This window comes from Eschscholzia californica, unplaced genomic scaffold, assembly GCF_041429995.1.
Source record: "Eschscholzia californica isolate CP2 unplaced genomic scaffold, dmEscCali1.0.p SCAF_4, whole genome shotgun sequence".
NCBI lineage: Eukaryota > Viridiplantae > Streptophyta > Magnoliopsida > Ranunculales > Papaveraceae > Eschscholzia > Eschscholzia californica.
The window spans coordinates 2,230,592-2,247,061 of NW_028238461.1; the positions used below are offsets into that span (position 1 = coordinate 2,230,592).

Sequence of the window (16,470 nt, forward strand, 5' to 3'; positions counted from 1 at the left end):
TGATCTTAGATTACTTAGTGATCAGATTATCTTTTTTCATATTGGGTTTATCACGTACATGCGTTCTTTCTTTTGCCATATTAATTTCTCGAAATGTAATTCAAATCAACATGCAATGAGTTAAATATCCTATATAAATATTCTCTTGATAATAAGACTTCACTGTGTTAATGTAAGAACATTCTCACAATGATCCAGTTGTAGTGATACCTTGTAGACTCCTAAGATGGTTGGTTGTATCAAGTAAGAGTTCCTCAACATCAGAAGGAGATATATGTTTTAGACTCGTCAGATGCAATTTGATACACTATAATATGATTATTTCTCCTTATAGTTCATTTATGAGATTTGTTTTTCAATAATGATAGGGAAGAAGAATTTACGGACAGAACCTAGGCAGAATGGCCACGTGTCTCTGCCACGTCGGCATTCTGCGCTGGTTGGCGCATGACCGTTCCCACTTCTCCAATATTACAAGTTGGTCCGTCAGTTGAGGCGGATTTCAAAACGGTCCCTATACATATATTAATCTGGACCGTTGATTTTATCAGCGGTTCAGATTTGATCTACTAACCCTAAAGAGGAAAAAAACCCAAATCTTTTGCTCAGCTCTATTTGATCTTACCTCTATCTGTTTCTTTTTCTTTCTTCATTAATCCCTCCAACAACATTATTGATTTTCTAAACAATAATGTTCCCATTCTTACTGTTGGAGTATTACTAAAGGTAACAACGTCCATTTTACACATCAAACATTACGAGCCAAAAATAGAGATGATTATGCTTGATGAGTTAAGCTAGTTTTTTGACAAAAGAATTCCAATTCGTCTGATAACAACATTCATAAAGAAGGATTTGTATTTTGAATTCAACTTTAAAAATGGAATGATTAACTTTATGAAATGTTGCAAAAAGATGTCCAATCAAACAAATGAGGAAATAAGAAAAAAAAGAAAGAATCAGTGAAAAACTCAAAATCTACACTCTCATAGGAAAAAAAAAGAGTTATTTCCTATTTGGCCCCCTAGTTTGTGACCAGCTTCTCTTTTGGCCCCCTTTTTTTCCTAAATTCAAAAATGGCCCTTTTTTTGTAAAATCGTCAGTTAACTTTAGCACCTGATTGTTTTGTTTCTTTTATTACCCTTCCACTAAAATTAATCCTTTTTTCATTCTTCTCTCTCTAACCCTTTCTCTCACTAATCTTTTTTTTTATTATTATTTGTTGGTCAACAAACTTACCTTTGTCCGTGGGAGAATATTTTGACAAATTATAAGAACAGACATGAACTTGACCAAAAGCAAAAATGCATAAATCAAACAACTAGTTGGGAACGGTGTGAAATTATTACTAGTTGTTGAATACTTTCAGCGAGTTATTCAACTCTATCAACCTGCCTAAATAAGTTTTAGAGTGCCTGGATTTGCCTATTTCATCTCTTCTTGAAATCCTGAGATATTTTCATGGTATAGTAAAAAGGGATGAATCAATAGTGGTACCTTGACAAAAATAATAACAATCTAGAAAGATGAAAAAGCTTGCTTGTACAATAAACTCAACACCACCTTCATCAAATCTTAGCAACTCCAGTGCATAGTTAGCAAAACCGGGCATATAATATGCCATTAGATTTTAAAAATACAGACTTGGAGGAATAACACAACAACCTTTCCGAAAAAACTTTGAGCAGGTAGTAGTTGCTACTCCCGATTTAGCAGTTCTGTAATTTCAAATATGGAATCAAAACCCTTCCCAATACCATCTAATACTGCAAGAACAAAAACTATGTTATGAGAAAGAAGTTCACAACCAACAGTAAATACCTATCAAGGTTACTTCAGCTCTATACTAGAAAATGTTCAAATGACCAATGTGAAGGTGGCAGGAAAATGAAAAGGTTGGTACACATCAATGGTCGATAAATCTTCTCCTGTAACTGATAACAACACTATTGTGTACCAAAAATCCTCGTATTCGTACCATTTGAGAGTATAAACAGATAGAGAGAGAGAGAGAGAGAGAGGGGGAAACACTTCAACTTCCCCAAAATTGGAACCTGAACTGATACAAAATGAATAAGCCTTCCATCTTCTTTACTAAAAATTGGAGTTAAACTAAACAAAACAAAACCCAGAATTGAGTTGCCATCTTTCTTATAACTCAACGAACTTATCTAAATTGCTTTTTCTTCCCTAATTGCCTCTCGAATTTCCCGTACTGATCTCCTATTAGTTTAGGTCCTTGAAGTGTTCTCCATTTCTTCTTATAACTTCATCTCTCAAAACCCCAGACATTGAGAAATCCTTTACTAGCAAACACAATTGGGTGCCCAGAAATTGAAGGATCTGTTATGGTAAAGTAATGTGATAATTCATCAAGAGTTTATGAACTTCATGGAGCCACAATGTATAACAAGAAATAATTCATCAAGAGCTTCCTGTACTTTTATGTTATGAAAATAATACCCAATGGACCAAGGTAAGTTTGTTGACCAACCAATAATAAAAAAGGGCCAGAGAGAGAAAAGGGTTAGAGAGAGGAAAATGAAAAAGAATTAATTTTAGTGGAAGGGTAATAAAGGAAACAAAACAATCAGGTGTCAAAGTTAACTGACGATTTTACAAAAAGGGGGCCATTTTTGAATTTATAAAAAATAGGGGGGCCAAAAAAGAAGCTGGTCACAAACTAGGGGGCCAAATAAGAAATAACTCAAAAAAAAAACATTCAAAAATAATTATTCAAAAAAGAACCCAATTTTTGAACATTTTACAAAATGTTGACAATATATGTAATTATATTGTTAACAAGACAACCATATTTTCTTCCATAATTTTATTTTTACCCTCATATGTTGACAACATATATAAATATGTTGTTATAAATTGTTGACAACATATATAATTGTATTGTTGTAAAATGTTGACAACATGTGTAATGATGTTCTGACTTGCTATAAAATGTTGACAACATATATAATTATGCTATTAACAACATATACAATGCATTAGTCAAAATATTATTTGTCCATTAGTGGGCGTGTCAAATACAAATGATAATATGCATAACATTTTAATTTTTGCAAAAGACAAATAAAAAAAATGCTTCGTCTAAATATTTTCGTCGAAAGCAAAAAAAAAAATGCGGTAACCATTTCTTTCTTCACAAGACAAATCAGAAAATGCTTTAGCCAAAATGTTAGTGTCAATTTGTGTATGTCAAATGCAAAAGACCAAATGCGAAACATTTTTCCAAAACAATTTTGAACAAAAACAAATTTGTTCAGAAATTTACAAAATTTTTGAGAGCAAACTAATATTTGTTCAGAAATTTCCAAAAATGTTTTTGACATTGATTTGGGCGGAAAATTTCATTTTGAGAGTAAAATTGTATTTTTACAAAAATGAATTTTTTTTTAAAATATTATTCGACTTTGGACCTAATTTCCTATTATCCCCCAAATTTTGGATCTTGTAATCCTCCCATCCTGGGATTGCTAGGCCTTCTGTTTAAAATGATCTGCTCGATAGCTTCAACCTCCAGATGGCAAGATTAGATGCAAGAGTATCCAAGGGTGGATCACTAAATGAGCTAGTATTACATCTTCTCAAATAGCAATATCCAAATACTTAGAGAGACCAACAAATGTCACATAGGATCACAATGGACCCAATGGTGAATATCTATCTACAATGGAAACTGTTCATTATAACAACTCTTGAGATCACTATAAAGGACCTTCTAAATCTAATTAGAAAAGCATGTCAGGCCGTCAGGACAGGATTAGGACACGACATTTCATTGTTACATTTTTCGGAACAACTGATAAAAGGTTATAATAATTTTTTTTTCTTGCATGAAAAAACACATACTGTTATTTTTTTTTTTGATGAAAGACACATACTGTTATTTTTCTTTTTGTTGAACTGACACATACTGTTATTTGGTAAAAAAAACGAATGAAACACAACTTTTTGCAAGAAATAAAAACACATCGAAATAGAGACACGAAAAAAACATCCCCCCAACTCCAACCCCATCACCACTTGTTGTGTTGGGTCTTCTCTCTCTAAGTTGGAGCAAGAAAAAAAAAGGTTCGATCTTTCCGAGCTAAGGAAGGAGAAGGACCCCTTTTCTGTTTTGATCTCTCTACTAAAATTCATTGAAAAGAAGAGAGAGAGAGAGAGAGAAATCAGCCACTGGTGAAGAATTTTGATGTCGACTCCTGCAAGGAAACGATTGATGAGGGATTTCAAGAGGTTACAACAAGATCCACCAGCTGGTATCAGTGGTGCTCCCCAAGATAACAATATCACCCACTGGAACGCTGTCATTTTTGGGTACCCCCATCATCACTTTTTGTTTCTTTAATTTTCATTCATTTTTCTTCAACTATTGATTTTGGGGTTTGTTTTGTTTTTGCAGACCTGATGATACCCCTTGGGATGGAGGTAAGGGGATTTCATTTCCTTTTTTTCTTTTCTGTTTTGATTTAGATGCTTACAAGAAGGAACCCTAAGTTCATTTTTCTTCTAGGGGTTTTGATTGTTAATGAGTTTCAACATACCCCTATAGATTGACTCAAGATCAGGAGTATAGTAATAATCTGAACTATTATTACCACAACAATAAATTACATAGCTTTTGAGCTTCACAAATTTCAATTTGATTACCCAAACAAATAACCTCTTCTAGATTCATTTATGTTCTGATTGTGAAGTCTGATTGGAAAGAGAAATTTAATTAAAATGGTCACTCTTTAATTTCCTTTGTTTAGCTTCTAATTTTCTTTGGCTGGGAATTTTGATGATTTACATTGTTAGTATTTTTCCTACTAGTTGGTTAGGTAAACCACGAAAAAGTTCACATACATACATGCTTAAAGTGTCTGGGTTTTTCTTCCTAGGTTTGAACTGTTTCATAATTTACGTGTTTTATAATTTTCATAATTCAAGTCTGCACATTTATATCTGGAGTTTGCTGACTATTGCTTGTTCTTATTGGTTATGTTTTGCATTGGCCATTGATTGCATCTAATTACTCTTTTTATCTCCACAGGTACGTTTAAGTTGACACTGCAGTTCACAGAGGAATACCCTAATAAACCTCCAACAGTGCGGTTTGTCTCGAGGATGTTTCATCCAAACAGTAAGTTCTTACACGTCACTAGCTTATCTTTCTTTCTTCAGTTTGGTTGCTTTCGATGCTCATAAATGCACATATACACCCATACAAATATGTACATAGATATATATTTGTCACACAAATGATTATGTTAATGTGTCCCCTGAAATTGCTTTTGTGAACTGGTCAGTCTATGCAGATGGAAGCATTTGCTTGGATATTTTGCAGAATCAGTGGAGTCCCATTTATGATGTTGCAGCTATACTGACTTCTATTCAGGTACGACTTCTTCTGATATATCAGGTTTTTCTTTGAGCAACGAAATAACCTCGTGCAATAGCAATTTAGTAAGTGTGGCAAAGATTTTCGCACCGTAACCTTGAAATTTTGAACCTATACTCCTATATATAAGACGGAAATGCTCTTTCAAAATTTTTAAAAATATGATATTTCATTCAGAACCAAGTCATTTTTTGTGAAGAGATGTAACATGTAAACTCCATAGTTGACAATGATTAATATCAAAATTTCTTTATCCGTCTTTTGTCCTTAACCTCTTATTTCAATGATAGTGATAGATATTTGTGTCTTTCTTTCCCTTCAGTCTCTGCTTTGTGATCCAAATCCAAACTCTCCTGCAAACTCAGAGGCAGCACGAATGTTCAGTGAGAACAAGCGTGAATACAATCGGAAAGTACGTGAAATTGTCGAGCAGAGCTGGACAGCCGACTGATAAACGTAAAAGGTAAGTGGTGATGCTGTTGGTCTATAGACAGATTATGTTCCGTCAAGTTGCACACAGATGTTATTGTTCTTAACAGTTCTATGCACTTAAGACTATTATATACTGTTTGATTTAAGTAACCAAAACTCACTTTTATTTTCTACTTGACTTTCTCTCTCTCTCTCTCTCTCTCTCTCTCTCTCTCTCTCTCTCTCTCTCTCTGGATCAATGTGAGTCATCGTCATAAGCCTTGGGGCTGTTTTCTTTTTCATATCGTTTGTTAAGGTGTTAAAGTTTAGCTGGAGTGGCTTGTCTTTTACTTGGGGGTTCAACTCGGGAGAGTTGGTTTAGGTTTTAAGTTTGCCCGAGTCCAATCGAAATTTCAAATCAAACAACTGATTGTTGGTTTGCTAAGTCGAGAAAAGAATGACAACGAAGAACGAGAAATATATTCTTTATAGTTTATTCTTTACTTAAAGATATCACATAACAGCCTGTTCGCAAACTAAAACATTATCTTTAGGGTCTGAAAACTGCTTCTAGTAAGAAGTTGCAGGGATTAGAGTTGGGAAGGCGAGATAGGGGAACTCTTGATGCTGTCAGAATCCCCACTCCATTCTTCTTGAACTTGAGCTGCAAACTGCAAGTTCCAGAGAATATCTTCAATAGATGGTCTCTCTGTTGCTTCATTTGATAGAGTCCCGAGGCAGATATTTATAACTGTCTTCATTGATTCATCAGAATATTTCTTTTGAAGTACTGGATCGACCATTTTCTTTCGAGAGTCATCATTGATAAGGGCTACTTGTATCTGCATATAATATGATAATCAAATCATGGCTCTAGATAATGCTTTGGAAAAGGACAATGAAAGTTTCCTCTGATATCCATAGAAGCAATAAAACTAGTTTGACAATGTGCTGGCCAGTGGCAGTCCGTGAGGCAGCACAGGAGCGACCAGTTTACAGGAGGCACGGCTTGTCCGCCCATGAGGGTGTTTTTACCAAAATGCTCCTACCCCCCCCCCCCCCCCCCCCCCCCCCCCCACCCACCCACCCACCACCAGCCATGTAACAGCCTGTTCTGAAACAGTAGATCAAGGCAATAGTCTAGAATTTTGTGTACCTGATCTTTCGCGATATTAACTTCATTCCTAGTCACAATTGATCTTCCTAAGATGATTTCTAGTAGGATTACTCCAAAATCGTAGATTTCGATCTTATCTTCATCCCTTTTACTGCATCTCAGCAGAATAGAGGTCAGTACATAGAATAGTCTGAATCACTACACAATTTTTACAACCTTGTTCTTGTACAGTAGTAGTTGTTACAATCAGATAACGTAAACTAAAACGGTGATTTGTCACAGTTTTACAAACCTTCCTGGAAGAAAACAGTCTCTCGCTATGCTAGAAGGAACTCCACCCACCTGCAAAAGGTATAAACCATACAAAAACTATCAACAAAAGAAATATTTTTGTTCATACAAACCAAGAGCAGAGAAGAACCTGTCTGGAGTCTGGACATACATTGATCGTATTTTCAGGTAATAAAGGAAGATTATAACTGTTGATTTTCGAAACAAGACCTTGATCCAACAAAACATCAGTTATCTTCAAATTAGTTGAAAATACACCAGGGACAATTCCACTATGAAGATATTGAATCCCCTTCGCTATGCCAACTGCAGCTCCAATCCTTTCTGCCCAGTTTAGCTTTTCTCTTTCTTTTCCTTCTGCAGAATGAACAACCAAAAACATTACTTCCCATTTTTCGGATGTTATCTGAATATATATATGATGTGGAAGATCGTTATACTTGTAACATGGTCTCGGAGTGTTCCATTTGAGATGTATTCGAAAACAAGAAATATTCTGCTCACACTTGAATCATCCAGGTAGCATTCAAAACAATGCCCAAGAGAACTAACCAAATGCTGATGTCTGAGTTTTGAAATTAGTTCAATATGATGCTTAAAGCTCTCAGTACTTCGGTTTCCTTTCACTTTCAAACATCTAATTACGACAAGAGACCCGTTCCTTAAAATACCTCTGTACATCTGACACCAAAGTAGAAGAAAGTTAGACCTACTAAATTCATAATGTCACAGATTGTACTTCGATTTTAAATTATCAAGATTTCAACTTGAACTTGATGAAGTATGTGGTCAAGATGATGCTACACCAACTTCTGAATCAAACCCTGAGTAAGACTAGCTAAAGAAGCATTTCTTATATCCGAAACGGGAGATGGGAGACTTACCTGACCATGAGAACCATCCCCTAAGAAAGCTGAAGAATCGAAGTTGTTCGTAGCTTCCTCAAGTTCCTCAAGAGCAAATGCTCGATAAGAAGGAAGGTCGAGTGATATTTGTCTCATCCTTTGAGATATATACCCTTCAAACAAGAAAGTGAATAAATGGAAATGATGAAAAATTCATGTTATAAGTGAGAAAATGCGAAGTGAAAGATGACACCTTACTTGCATCTAAATGCAGGTTTTCAGTATAACCAGTTGAGATATTCTCCTTCATTAACCCTTTCGATGATGTTTTCATTGTCTTCTTGCCACGTTCGTTCCTCAGATACCAGAAAACCAAAAGACCAACAAGAGTGATTCCTGCTACAACTCCTCCAACTATAACTAATGGAATCAGTCTTCGCTTTTTTCGCTTAGAAGGTAATATACCCACAGCTAAAGCTTCATTCTGGCAATGGAAATACGGATGCTGATATTGATTTTCAGTAGTTAGACAGTTCCCACCATACCGAACAATTCTGTTCTTAGAATTAGAAACCAGACAAGTAGGCAATTTCCCAATCAAAAGATTTGATGACAAATCGACAAACCCAAGTTCCGAATTGCAAGTCATATTCTCCAACAGCATTCCAGTGAACATGTTATTTGCAATATTAAGATAAGTAATTGAAGGTAGAGACAATAATGATGTTGGAAATGGCCCTACGAATCTGTTCGAAGAAATGTCCAGCCGTTTGAGTTGATAATAAGAGCTTACTTCGTCGGCTTTAATTGCAGAACTAAACCTGTTCTTCCTCAACACAAGGGTAACAAGTTTACTCCCCAAACTAGGGAAATTAGGTCCAAAATAGTTATCTTCTAAATCCAAAACTTGAAGATTTGTCAAACCACTAAGATCAGGAACTTCCCCTGACAGTCGATTCTTCGAAACTGCAAGAACTCTAAGAGTTCCCAAAGAACTTAATGATTTTGGAAAAGACCCACTAAATGAATTGTTCCTCAAACTCAAAACAGTAAGAATTGGAAGCTCATTAAGCCAATCAGGGACATGACCAGTGAAGAAATTATCATCTAGTACAAGTGTTTGAAGATTAATCAGTGATGAAATTTCTTGAGGAATTTCACCATAAAAGAAATTTGAACTTATATTGAGAATCTCAAGGGAAGATAGAAGATTGATTTTAGAGGGAAGGGTACCCCATAAACCAAGAGAAACTAGTGAGAGAACTTTCAATGTGGGTAGTTTAGTAAGTGTTGAAAAAAAGGATTTGATTGAGAAATTTGGAGGTAATGAGGGAGTTCCTCCTTTATTCCCATAAATGTGGAGTTGGGTTATGCTTTTTTCATAACAAACAACAGTTAGAAATGGAGTGGGTTCGATGTTGCAGAAATCTGTGGTGTTATTCCAGCTGATTAATGGAGTAGGAAAATTTAGAAGTTTGTGGAGTTTTTTGAGTGTTTGGGTCTGAGAAGATGGCAAGTGTTCTGTATAAGAAAGGTCTGAAAATGAACATATAATCAGAAGAAGAAGAAGGATTGAAATGGGGATCCTTTGTCTAGCCATGACCATGATTCCTTAGCTACTTAACAAGTGAAGACTCTCTCTCTCTCTCTTTCTGAATACTGATTAGTTGGATTAGGGTTTAAGAAGCTTAAAAAATGGAAGATGAGACAGTCCCAAGTGAGAACTCACCTACCCAAGACCATATAATCTCTGCAACAACTAAGACAAAGCAATTAGGAGCTTATAAAGGATTAATAAGATAAATTCCAACTTCTAGTTGTTGAGAGCTTGTGATATTTCTTGGGTTAATAAAAGTTAAGGGTAAATGTTACTTCAATAGAAGAAGAGAAAGAGACATTTTAAAAGCACGGATTAATAAACAGGCAATCGTCCAAAATAAATAATTGATGGAATTGAGTAATGGCAAACAAAAGAAGACAGTCTCTCTGTTTCTTTTCCAAAAAAACAGAGTAATCTTTCATTTCTTTCATGTCAAACTGTCAAATAGACGCCACCAGTTTTTTTTTTTTTGGATATGAAAAAGCAAAAGAAAAAGAAACTTAAACAAGAATCATAATGAGAAGAAAGAAGTTGTTATAGAGATTTTGTTTAGGTATGGGGGAAAATCAAAAAAAGAGAAGGTTTTTCTTTCTCTTTTAGGAACAGAGTTTAGTCTATTAAGCTTTTACTTTTATCACATTTTAGTGGCCCCCCTTGCTTTGATTTCCTCTCCTTGGGTTTGATATTCTTCACCTTTGCCCTTCTGAATCTTTAGCCATTCAAAGGTGGAGATAGTGAGGGTAAACGGTAAAAAGAACATCCTGGATAGATTAAGAAGTATGTCCTTTCAACAACAAAAAAAAAAGTATGTCACCCCAGTGGAGGGTCTAGGGTTCAAATTTTTGTGTTTCTAAAACAAATAAATATACGAACTTGACGAAGTTAAAGTAAATCTTTGGTCGTATGGTCCATAAAGTGCCACATAGAATTGTAAAAAAATTTAGGTCTTCAATTTTTAACCAACACATAATTTGTGTGCATCCACAAAAATCTTGTTACTTTTAGTGAATCTTTACGAAAATTTTCGGTGCTACCTTCTCCTTCATCTAATCAACATAGAGAAATACTATGTGTACAAAAGTTTTGACTTAGTCTGTGACTAGTTGACATCTCTCGGGTAAAAGAACAATCCAGATCGTAGTTAAATTTTTCAACCATTTTGTCTAGTAAGTCACAAAATTAAGTCAATTTTTTTGTACACATAGCACTAAAGATCCAACGAAAGCAACCACTTGTTTCCTACCACTCCCCCAAAAGCAACCAATTTTTTGTATACATAGTACTTGAACAACTTATTCATTTTCATACTATATTCCTTTATGTCTTAACAACACCTACCTGTCCAAAACAATTAGGTTAAACCAGAAGCCCATAAAGTTAAAATGTTACAACAATGTATAATGAACCTCACGAGGACCCTACAAGTAGATAATCTCCTTCCTGCAGCGTGTCAAGTTAACACATTAGTCGATGAAACATAGTAATAGATCTTTCTACCAACATAGCTTCTTCTCTCGCTGACACTGCCAGAGCTGCCAAACCTTTGAAGCAGAATAACTCTGATTACAGTAAGCCTAGCTGAACCATGATCTATGAGAACTTGGTCTTCCAAAAATAATTAAGGTTGGCCGTTCCCCAATTTGCCATCTATAAGTTCCCGGGTTTCAAAAATCTACTGGATCATCACTCATCCACCAAACTGGTTGCTTCTACTACACACGGGTCATGAGATCCTAGACCCACTTCATCATACTCGATGCCCTTTTTGTGAGGTTTCCTGATATCATCAGGTAAAGATTTAACACCATTAGGATCTTCAACTTCTCTTGTAAACCTCTGAACTGGTGTCGAGAATTCACCCATCTTCCAATCAGGCTACAAAAGCATAACAAAATTAGAAACCATACAACCTGAATTAAGAAAAGACAACAAAAATTATGTAAGAGAAATTAGACCTTGGAATAATTCATGCATTCTCGTGCAAAATGTCCTTCCTCCCCACATTTGAAGCACAAAGTAGGTGACTTTGAAGTACTCGTATCCCCACGTTGTTTTGGACAGTCCTGTATTAGTACATTTGCTTAAGAATTGAGTGTTGGGTAAATGTAGACATTCTGTAGTGTCTGCAAGTTTTTCTCAGTCAGATCTAAAATTTGACTTGAGGTCTGACATGACTTGAGCTAAATTTTAGAGTGTGGTTTGTTTTTTGTCTGACTCATAATGTCTGAATCGTTTGAATGGTTGATTCCGGATGCATTTGGTTTACTTCATTCAGGCGATTCAGATTCAAACAGTGAGAAAAAAAACACCACCGTCAATATAAGGGACAGAGTACCTAGGAGCTTATATTAATTGAGTAGCAAAATGACTTACCAAACCATTATGGCCAGACTGACCACAGTGATAACAAGAAACCTCTCTTCGACCAGTAGCTATGAACTCAACACAACAAAGGTGACCAGGACTTTTGCAAATATAACATTCTATGTCCTGTCCAAGTAAGTAACAACACAAAAAACGATTAAACTTTACCAAATACCAAAATGAAATAGTAATTAGTTAAAATTAGTGTTGAGAAGTTTGTATATACCTTGAGATCCTCAGGGGCATAATCCCCGGTGCATGAGAATAGAGTATGCCCAGGATCTCCGCATCTTAAGCAGATACTAGAACTCGGGGAGCTCCCTTGGTGTCTGTCTGGACATCTTTTGGCACAATGGCCTGCCTTATTGCATACGTAGCAAACTCTTCCCTGAAAAAATACCGAGCGAATAACTTAATGACTGATCAGCTAGCAGTTGGGGGTGGGAACAGGTCGTTGGACAGCAGTTGGTCTTCGATTCCCCTCGACCGAGCTGAGCCGAGTAACTCGGACGGAATTTCATTAAATTATACGTACACCCATATGGAAATATAGTTATCAGTAATGTGACCTGAAGCTAGGAAACCCCATTTTCTGTGAAGCAATAAACTCTTAGAGAGAGTAGGGAAATTTGAAATTCTTGAGGTATACAGGTAGAGATGGTCCATATTGGACATTTGGTAACATGAGCTAGCAAAAGCTTAAACACTTCAAAGTAAAAATCGCAAGATCATGACATAATTATCTAGGCAACCCTAAATCTCTAAGATGAATCCGAGTTTACAGTATATAAGCCAAACACATTAATACAATATACTTGTTAGATCATGTTTTAAACTCAATGACCCTGTAATGAAATTTTGAACTCATTTTTAAACATATGGAGCTAGATAACTATTGATAGTGATCCCGTGACGAAATTTTGAACTCAATGACCATCACAAAAATGGTTGAGTTTCCTAGCTACAGAATTTCTTAATGCATCGGGAAACCCTTCTTCCCCTTCCACATCCCTGTGGCACAAAGAGTGGAAGAAAAATTCTCTGATTAATCAACATCTCCATTTTGTGAAAGAAAGTCAAGGTAAGTGCCCACCATTTTGAGATTAGCCAAGCTAATCCAAATGGTAATACTAGAGAATTGGCCTCGACCACATGTATGACCCGTTAATTCGAGTATCAATGGGAATAGCGTGAAACAAAAAGAAGCTTGTAAAACAGAATACCTGTTTGCAATGCCTGGGAGCATGCCGAATACTCCCACAAATATAGCAAGGTTTCCTACGCCTTTTAGCTCTACAGCTAACGGCCGTATGACCTTCTCCACCGCAGTTATAGCATGCATGCGTACTCCAATTGTTATTTTGAGGATCGAAATACCTTGGGCCTCTCTAAAACCAACAAGAAGAATAAAAACGGAGCTGAATTCATATGCATATGGATTCAGCTTTATAAACTTACTCAAAATTTATATCTCAACAGTTCGACTCACAAGAAGTTTTCGCATCACTATATTATCCACCATATCAAGACCTTCTGTTTCTGTGGGTTTAGCTCCCACTTCTACACCTCTGTCGATACCAACTGTTCCTACGAGCTTAGCTCTTTCAGTTACTTCTACAGCTCCAAACATACCAACTATTTCTGGTTCCTTAAGTTTATCTCGCTCTACTACTTCCGTCACGACAATACCGACTGGTTCTGGTCCCACAGATTTAACTTCCTCTGACCTCTCTCCACCCACAAAATTGAGCTACATATCAAATAAAACACTATTGGAGATTTGCAATCTAAAAATTACTATATCGAAAAACAGAAGCACAATATCATATTCAAATCAAAGCAATATACTTTAACCAACTAAATCATGATTGCCAAATTTTCAACAGTGATTGAGAAAAGATCTAAAATTCCTTTTTTTTTCTAGTGCCAATTGAGTGGAATTCAAATTTAGGCATTGTTAAGTGAAATTTTAATTAGGCATGTCCAAGTTAAATTAAAAAGAACTGCAACAAGATAAGTGAATATACTTACAATTTCCCCCTTTAGGGTTTCTTCTTCTTGTTTGTTATTATTATCTTCATAGTTTTTCTCCTCGGAAATGAATGTACTTCCGCCATTGCTTAGATCTGCAATTACCAATTCATCTGAAAAAGAAGAAGATAAATCTTCACCTCGTTTCCTCTTACCCTCTCTAACTTCATCTCTTTCCGGGATTTCAAGTGCCAGATCCACATTAACCTCTTCGTCATTACTAAATAAAAGTAGAGACTTTTCCGTCGTATCTTCATTATTTTCCACTACCTTGGGTTTAATTTCCTCTTCAGTCATCACTTTCAGATAAAAAGTAGAAAAGAGTATGACCAATCGAAGAAGAAGATCAATCGGAAGTCAAATGAACAGAGGAATGAACAAAATTGAGAAAAAAAATTCAACTTTAACTGAAAAATTTGAAACCCTAGCCTTTGAATACTTCAAAAATGTTGAATTGGGAAAGAAGGAAAAAGATCAGAAGATGAAGAAAACCATGGCGGAAGTAATCAGAGAAGATCCTGCAGCATTTCTAGGGTTTCTTGTTTAGATTCAGATGACGTTTACGGTTGGGTTGTTGTTTTTGGTTTGACTCGTTGACTATTAATACATCATCGGCGTTGACTATTAATTTAAGTACCAAAATTGTACATTTTTTTTTTTTTTTGTTGAGGAACCAAAATTGTACATAATGGCCAGAAGGCTGAAGCCCTGAACTTCCCTTTCCTCATAACATCATGAACTTCCCTTTCCTCATAACATCATCTGGGTGAGTTGGATTTGATTGGGAGAAAATAGAGCATCTCTCGCCCAATATTCAAAAAAAAATATATGTACATTAAGGTTATTTTTCAAAAGGCCAGCGCTCTCGGAAAGCTAAATAGTTTCCGGGGTGTGAAATTTTAAAAGAAATATGTAGAATTTTGAAAATTTTTCGGAAAAACATATTTTATGGGGAATATTTTCTAACACCTCATGTATTCGCCACCTCATCGTCTTCACCGGTGAAGGTCGTCGGCCGACGACCTTCAACCTTAAATTTTTTTTTTTTCCTTCTCCTCTCTCTAGATCAGATCTAGAGAGAGGAGACCTCCATCAATGGGTCTGTTCGGACCTTCAATGGGTCTATTTTGCTTTCCACCTAAATAAAATTGTCGAACAAAATTGACCAATTTTTAACCAAGTCTTCACACCCCGGAAACTATTTTGCTTTCCCCAAAGCGCTGGCCTTTCAAAAGGCCCGCTACTTTATGACCAACTTCACGTGTCGCCCCATTACTTTATCAAAAGTATCTAGATGATCCCCTTTTTCTGTTACCGTTAACTCTCTCTCCTCCATCTCATCACCTCTTTGTCACGTCATCTCTCTCGCCAACTCATCTTCTGCGATAAGGTCACCGACCAGACAAAATTTCTGGCGACCGGTCGGCGACCTTCACACTTAACAAAAAATCTGTCTCTCTCTCCACTAGGATTTGAAGGATATGGTGCCTGAAGTCTGAAGGAATGGTATCCTTCCGAAGGAGTGTCCTTCGACCAAGGATGCAATGCGTGCAATTTGGCTATTAGGATCTTAATGACCTTATTCGGAAGATCATTAGTCCGGTCCAATTAGGGGTCGTAATGCTTAGCTAGAAGCCAACTACGATCGTCGAATCAAGAGTTGATTCGCGGCTAACATAGACCGGATCCTACAAGGGTTACACAACAGAATAATGATTTGAACGGAGAGAATTGACTAGATGGATAATGGCAAATAAGTGGATTGGATCCGTTATTGGTAAGTCCAGAAAGATTCGGAGAAGTCCGAAAGAGATAAACATGTCCGGGCCCAAAAGGGAGGCCCGGAATGGCTTTAGGGAAGCCGGCCATGTGATGGCCGGCCAAGGCAATAGGGCCGGCCATGTGATGGCCGGCTAGGCCCTAAGTGGGCCGGCCAAGGAAGCCCATAAAGGGCTATGTTGGCCGGCCACACTTAAGTGACCCAATGGAGGGTATTTTGGGTGTTGCCTAATAATTAGGTTTATGGAATCCTAGGTTGAGTCTAATACCTCTTCTAGGGAATTCTATATATACCTAATTATACAACCTAAAGAAAGAGCAATGCAACTGAGTGTCTGAAAGAGTTTCAGAATATACATCTCAGAGAGAGAGAGAAAAGGAGTTTTCTCAAATATCTAGTCAAGAAGAAGGAGTTCTTCATCTCAACCTTCAAGAAGGTCCTAGCTGACTGAAAGGAGGGAGTTCAAGTCATTATTCGGTGTCTCAAGTAGAGGAGCTACACTTGGAGCTCTTATCTTCCGAATACTGATCGGAATTTAGTTCGTGGGAAAGCGATTAAGAGGTAATCTTCTTTCCAATCTAGTTCATTGGTATGTTCATGTATAGATCCTGGAATTAGTGTTAAACATAT

The 16,470-nt window shown here is 36.4% G+C and overlaps 3 protein-coding genes and 1 long non-coding RNA gene across 6 annotated transcripts; 2 read left to right on the forward strand and 2 right to left on the reverse strand.

The window, feature by feature from the left end:
* Positions 1–2,874: 2,874 nt before the first annotated feature.
* LOC147541455 (ubiquitin-conjugating enzyme E2 2) lies at positions 2,875–6,006 on the forward strand. Its single transcript, XM_086673023.1, has 5 exons — positions 2,875–4,335; positions 4,421–4,446; positions 5,054–5,143; positions 5,310–5,398; positions 5,724–6,006. The coding sequence occupies exons 1-5, from the start codon at positions 4,211–4,213 to the stop codon at positions 5,850–5,852; spliced, it is 459 nt and encodes a 152-aa protein (XP_086529149.1). The 5' UTR covers positions 2,875–4,210; the 3' UTR covers positions 5,853–6,006.
* Positions 6,007–6,270: 264 nt separating this feature from the next.
* LOC147541456 (putative inactive leucine-rich repeat receptor-like protein kinase At3g03770) lies at positions 6,271–10,269 on the reverse strand. Of its 3 annotated transcripts, none has more exons than XM_086673020.1 (7): positions 8,324–10,269; positions 8,105–8,238; positions 7,661–7,901; positions 7,372–7,577; positions 7,222–7,271; positions 6,969–7,080; positions 6,271–6,654 (listed from the first exon to the last, which is right to left on the reverse strand). In XM_086673020.1, the coding sequence occupies exons 1-7, from the start codon at positions 9,669–9,671 to the stop codon at positions 6,403–6,405; spliced, it is 2,343 nt and encodes a 780-aa protein (XP_086529146.1). In that variant the 5' UTR covers positions 9,672–10,269; the 3' UTR covers positions 6,271–6,402. The 3 variants fall into 3 exon arrangements, with proteins under 3 accessions (XP_086529146.1, XP_086529145.1, XP_086529147.1); XM_086673019.1 differs by having other exon boundaries at positions 7,351–7,577; positions 8,324–10,171; XM_086673021.1 differs by lacking the exon at positions 6,271–6,654 and having other exon boundaries at positions 7,040–7,271; positions 7,351–7,577; positions 8,324–10,171.
* Positions 8,151–14,193, forward strand: LOC147541457 (uncharacterized). The gene is made up of 2 exons (XR_015239671.1): positions 8,151–10,470; positions 10,592–14,193. It is a non-coding gene; the product is annotated as an uncharacterized LOC147541457 (long non-coding RNA).
* Positions 10,919–14,685, reverse strand: LOC147541458 (uncharacterized). The gene is made up of 7 exons (XM_086673022.1): positions 14,061–14,685; positions 13,519–13,779; positions 13,253–13,417; positions 12,256–12,417; positions 12,039–12,155; positions 11,621–11,728; positions 10,919–11,540 (listed from the first exon to the last, which is right to left on the reverse strand). The coding sequence occupies exons 1-7, from the start codon at positions 14,355–14,357 to the stop codon at positions 11,349–11,351; spliced, it is 1,302 nt and encodes a 433-aa protein (XP_086529148.1). The 5' UTR covers positions 14,358–14,685; the 3' UTR covers positions 10,919–11,348.
* Positions 14,686–16,470: the final 1,785 nt, after the last annotated feature.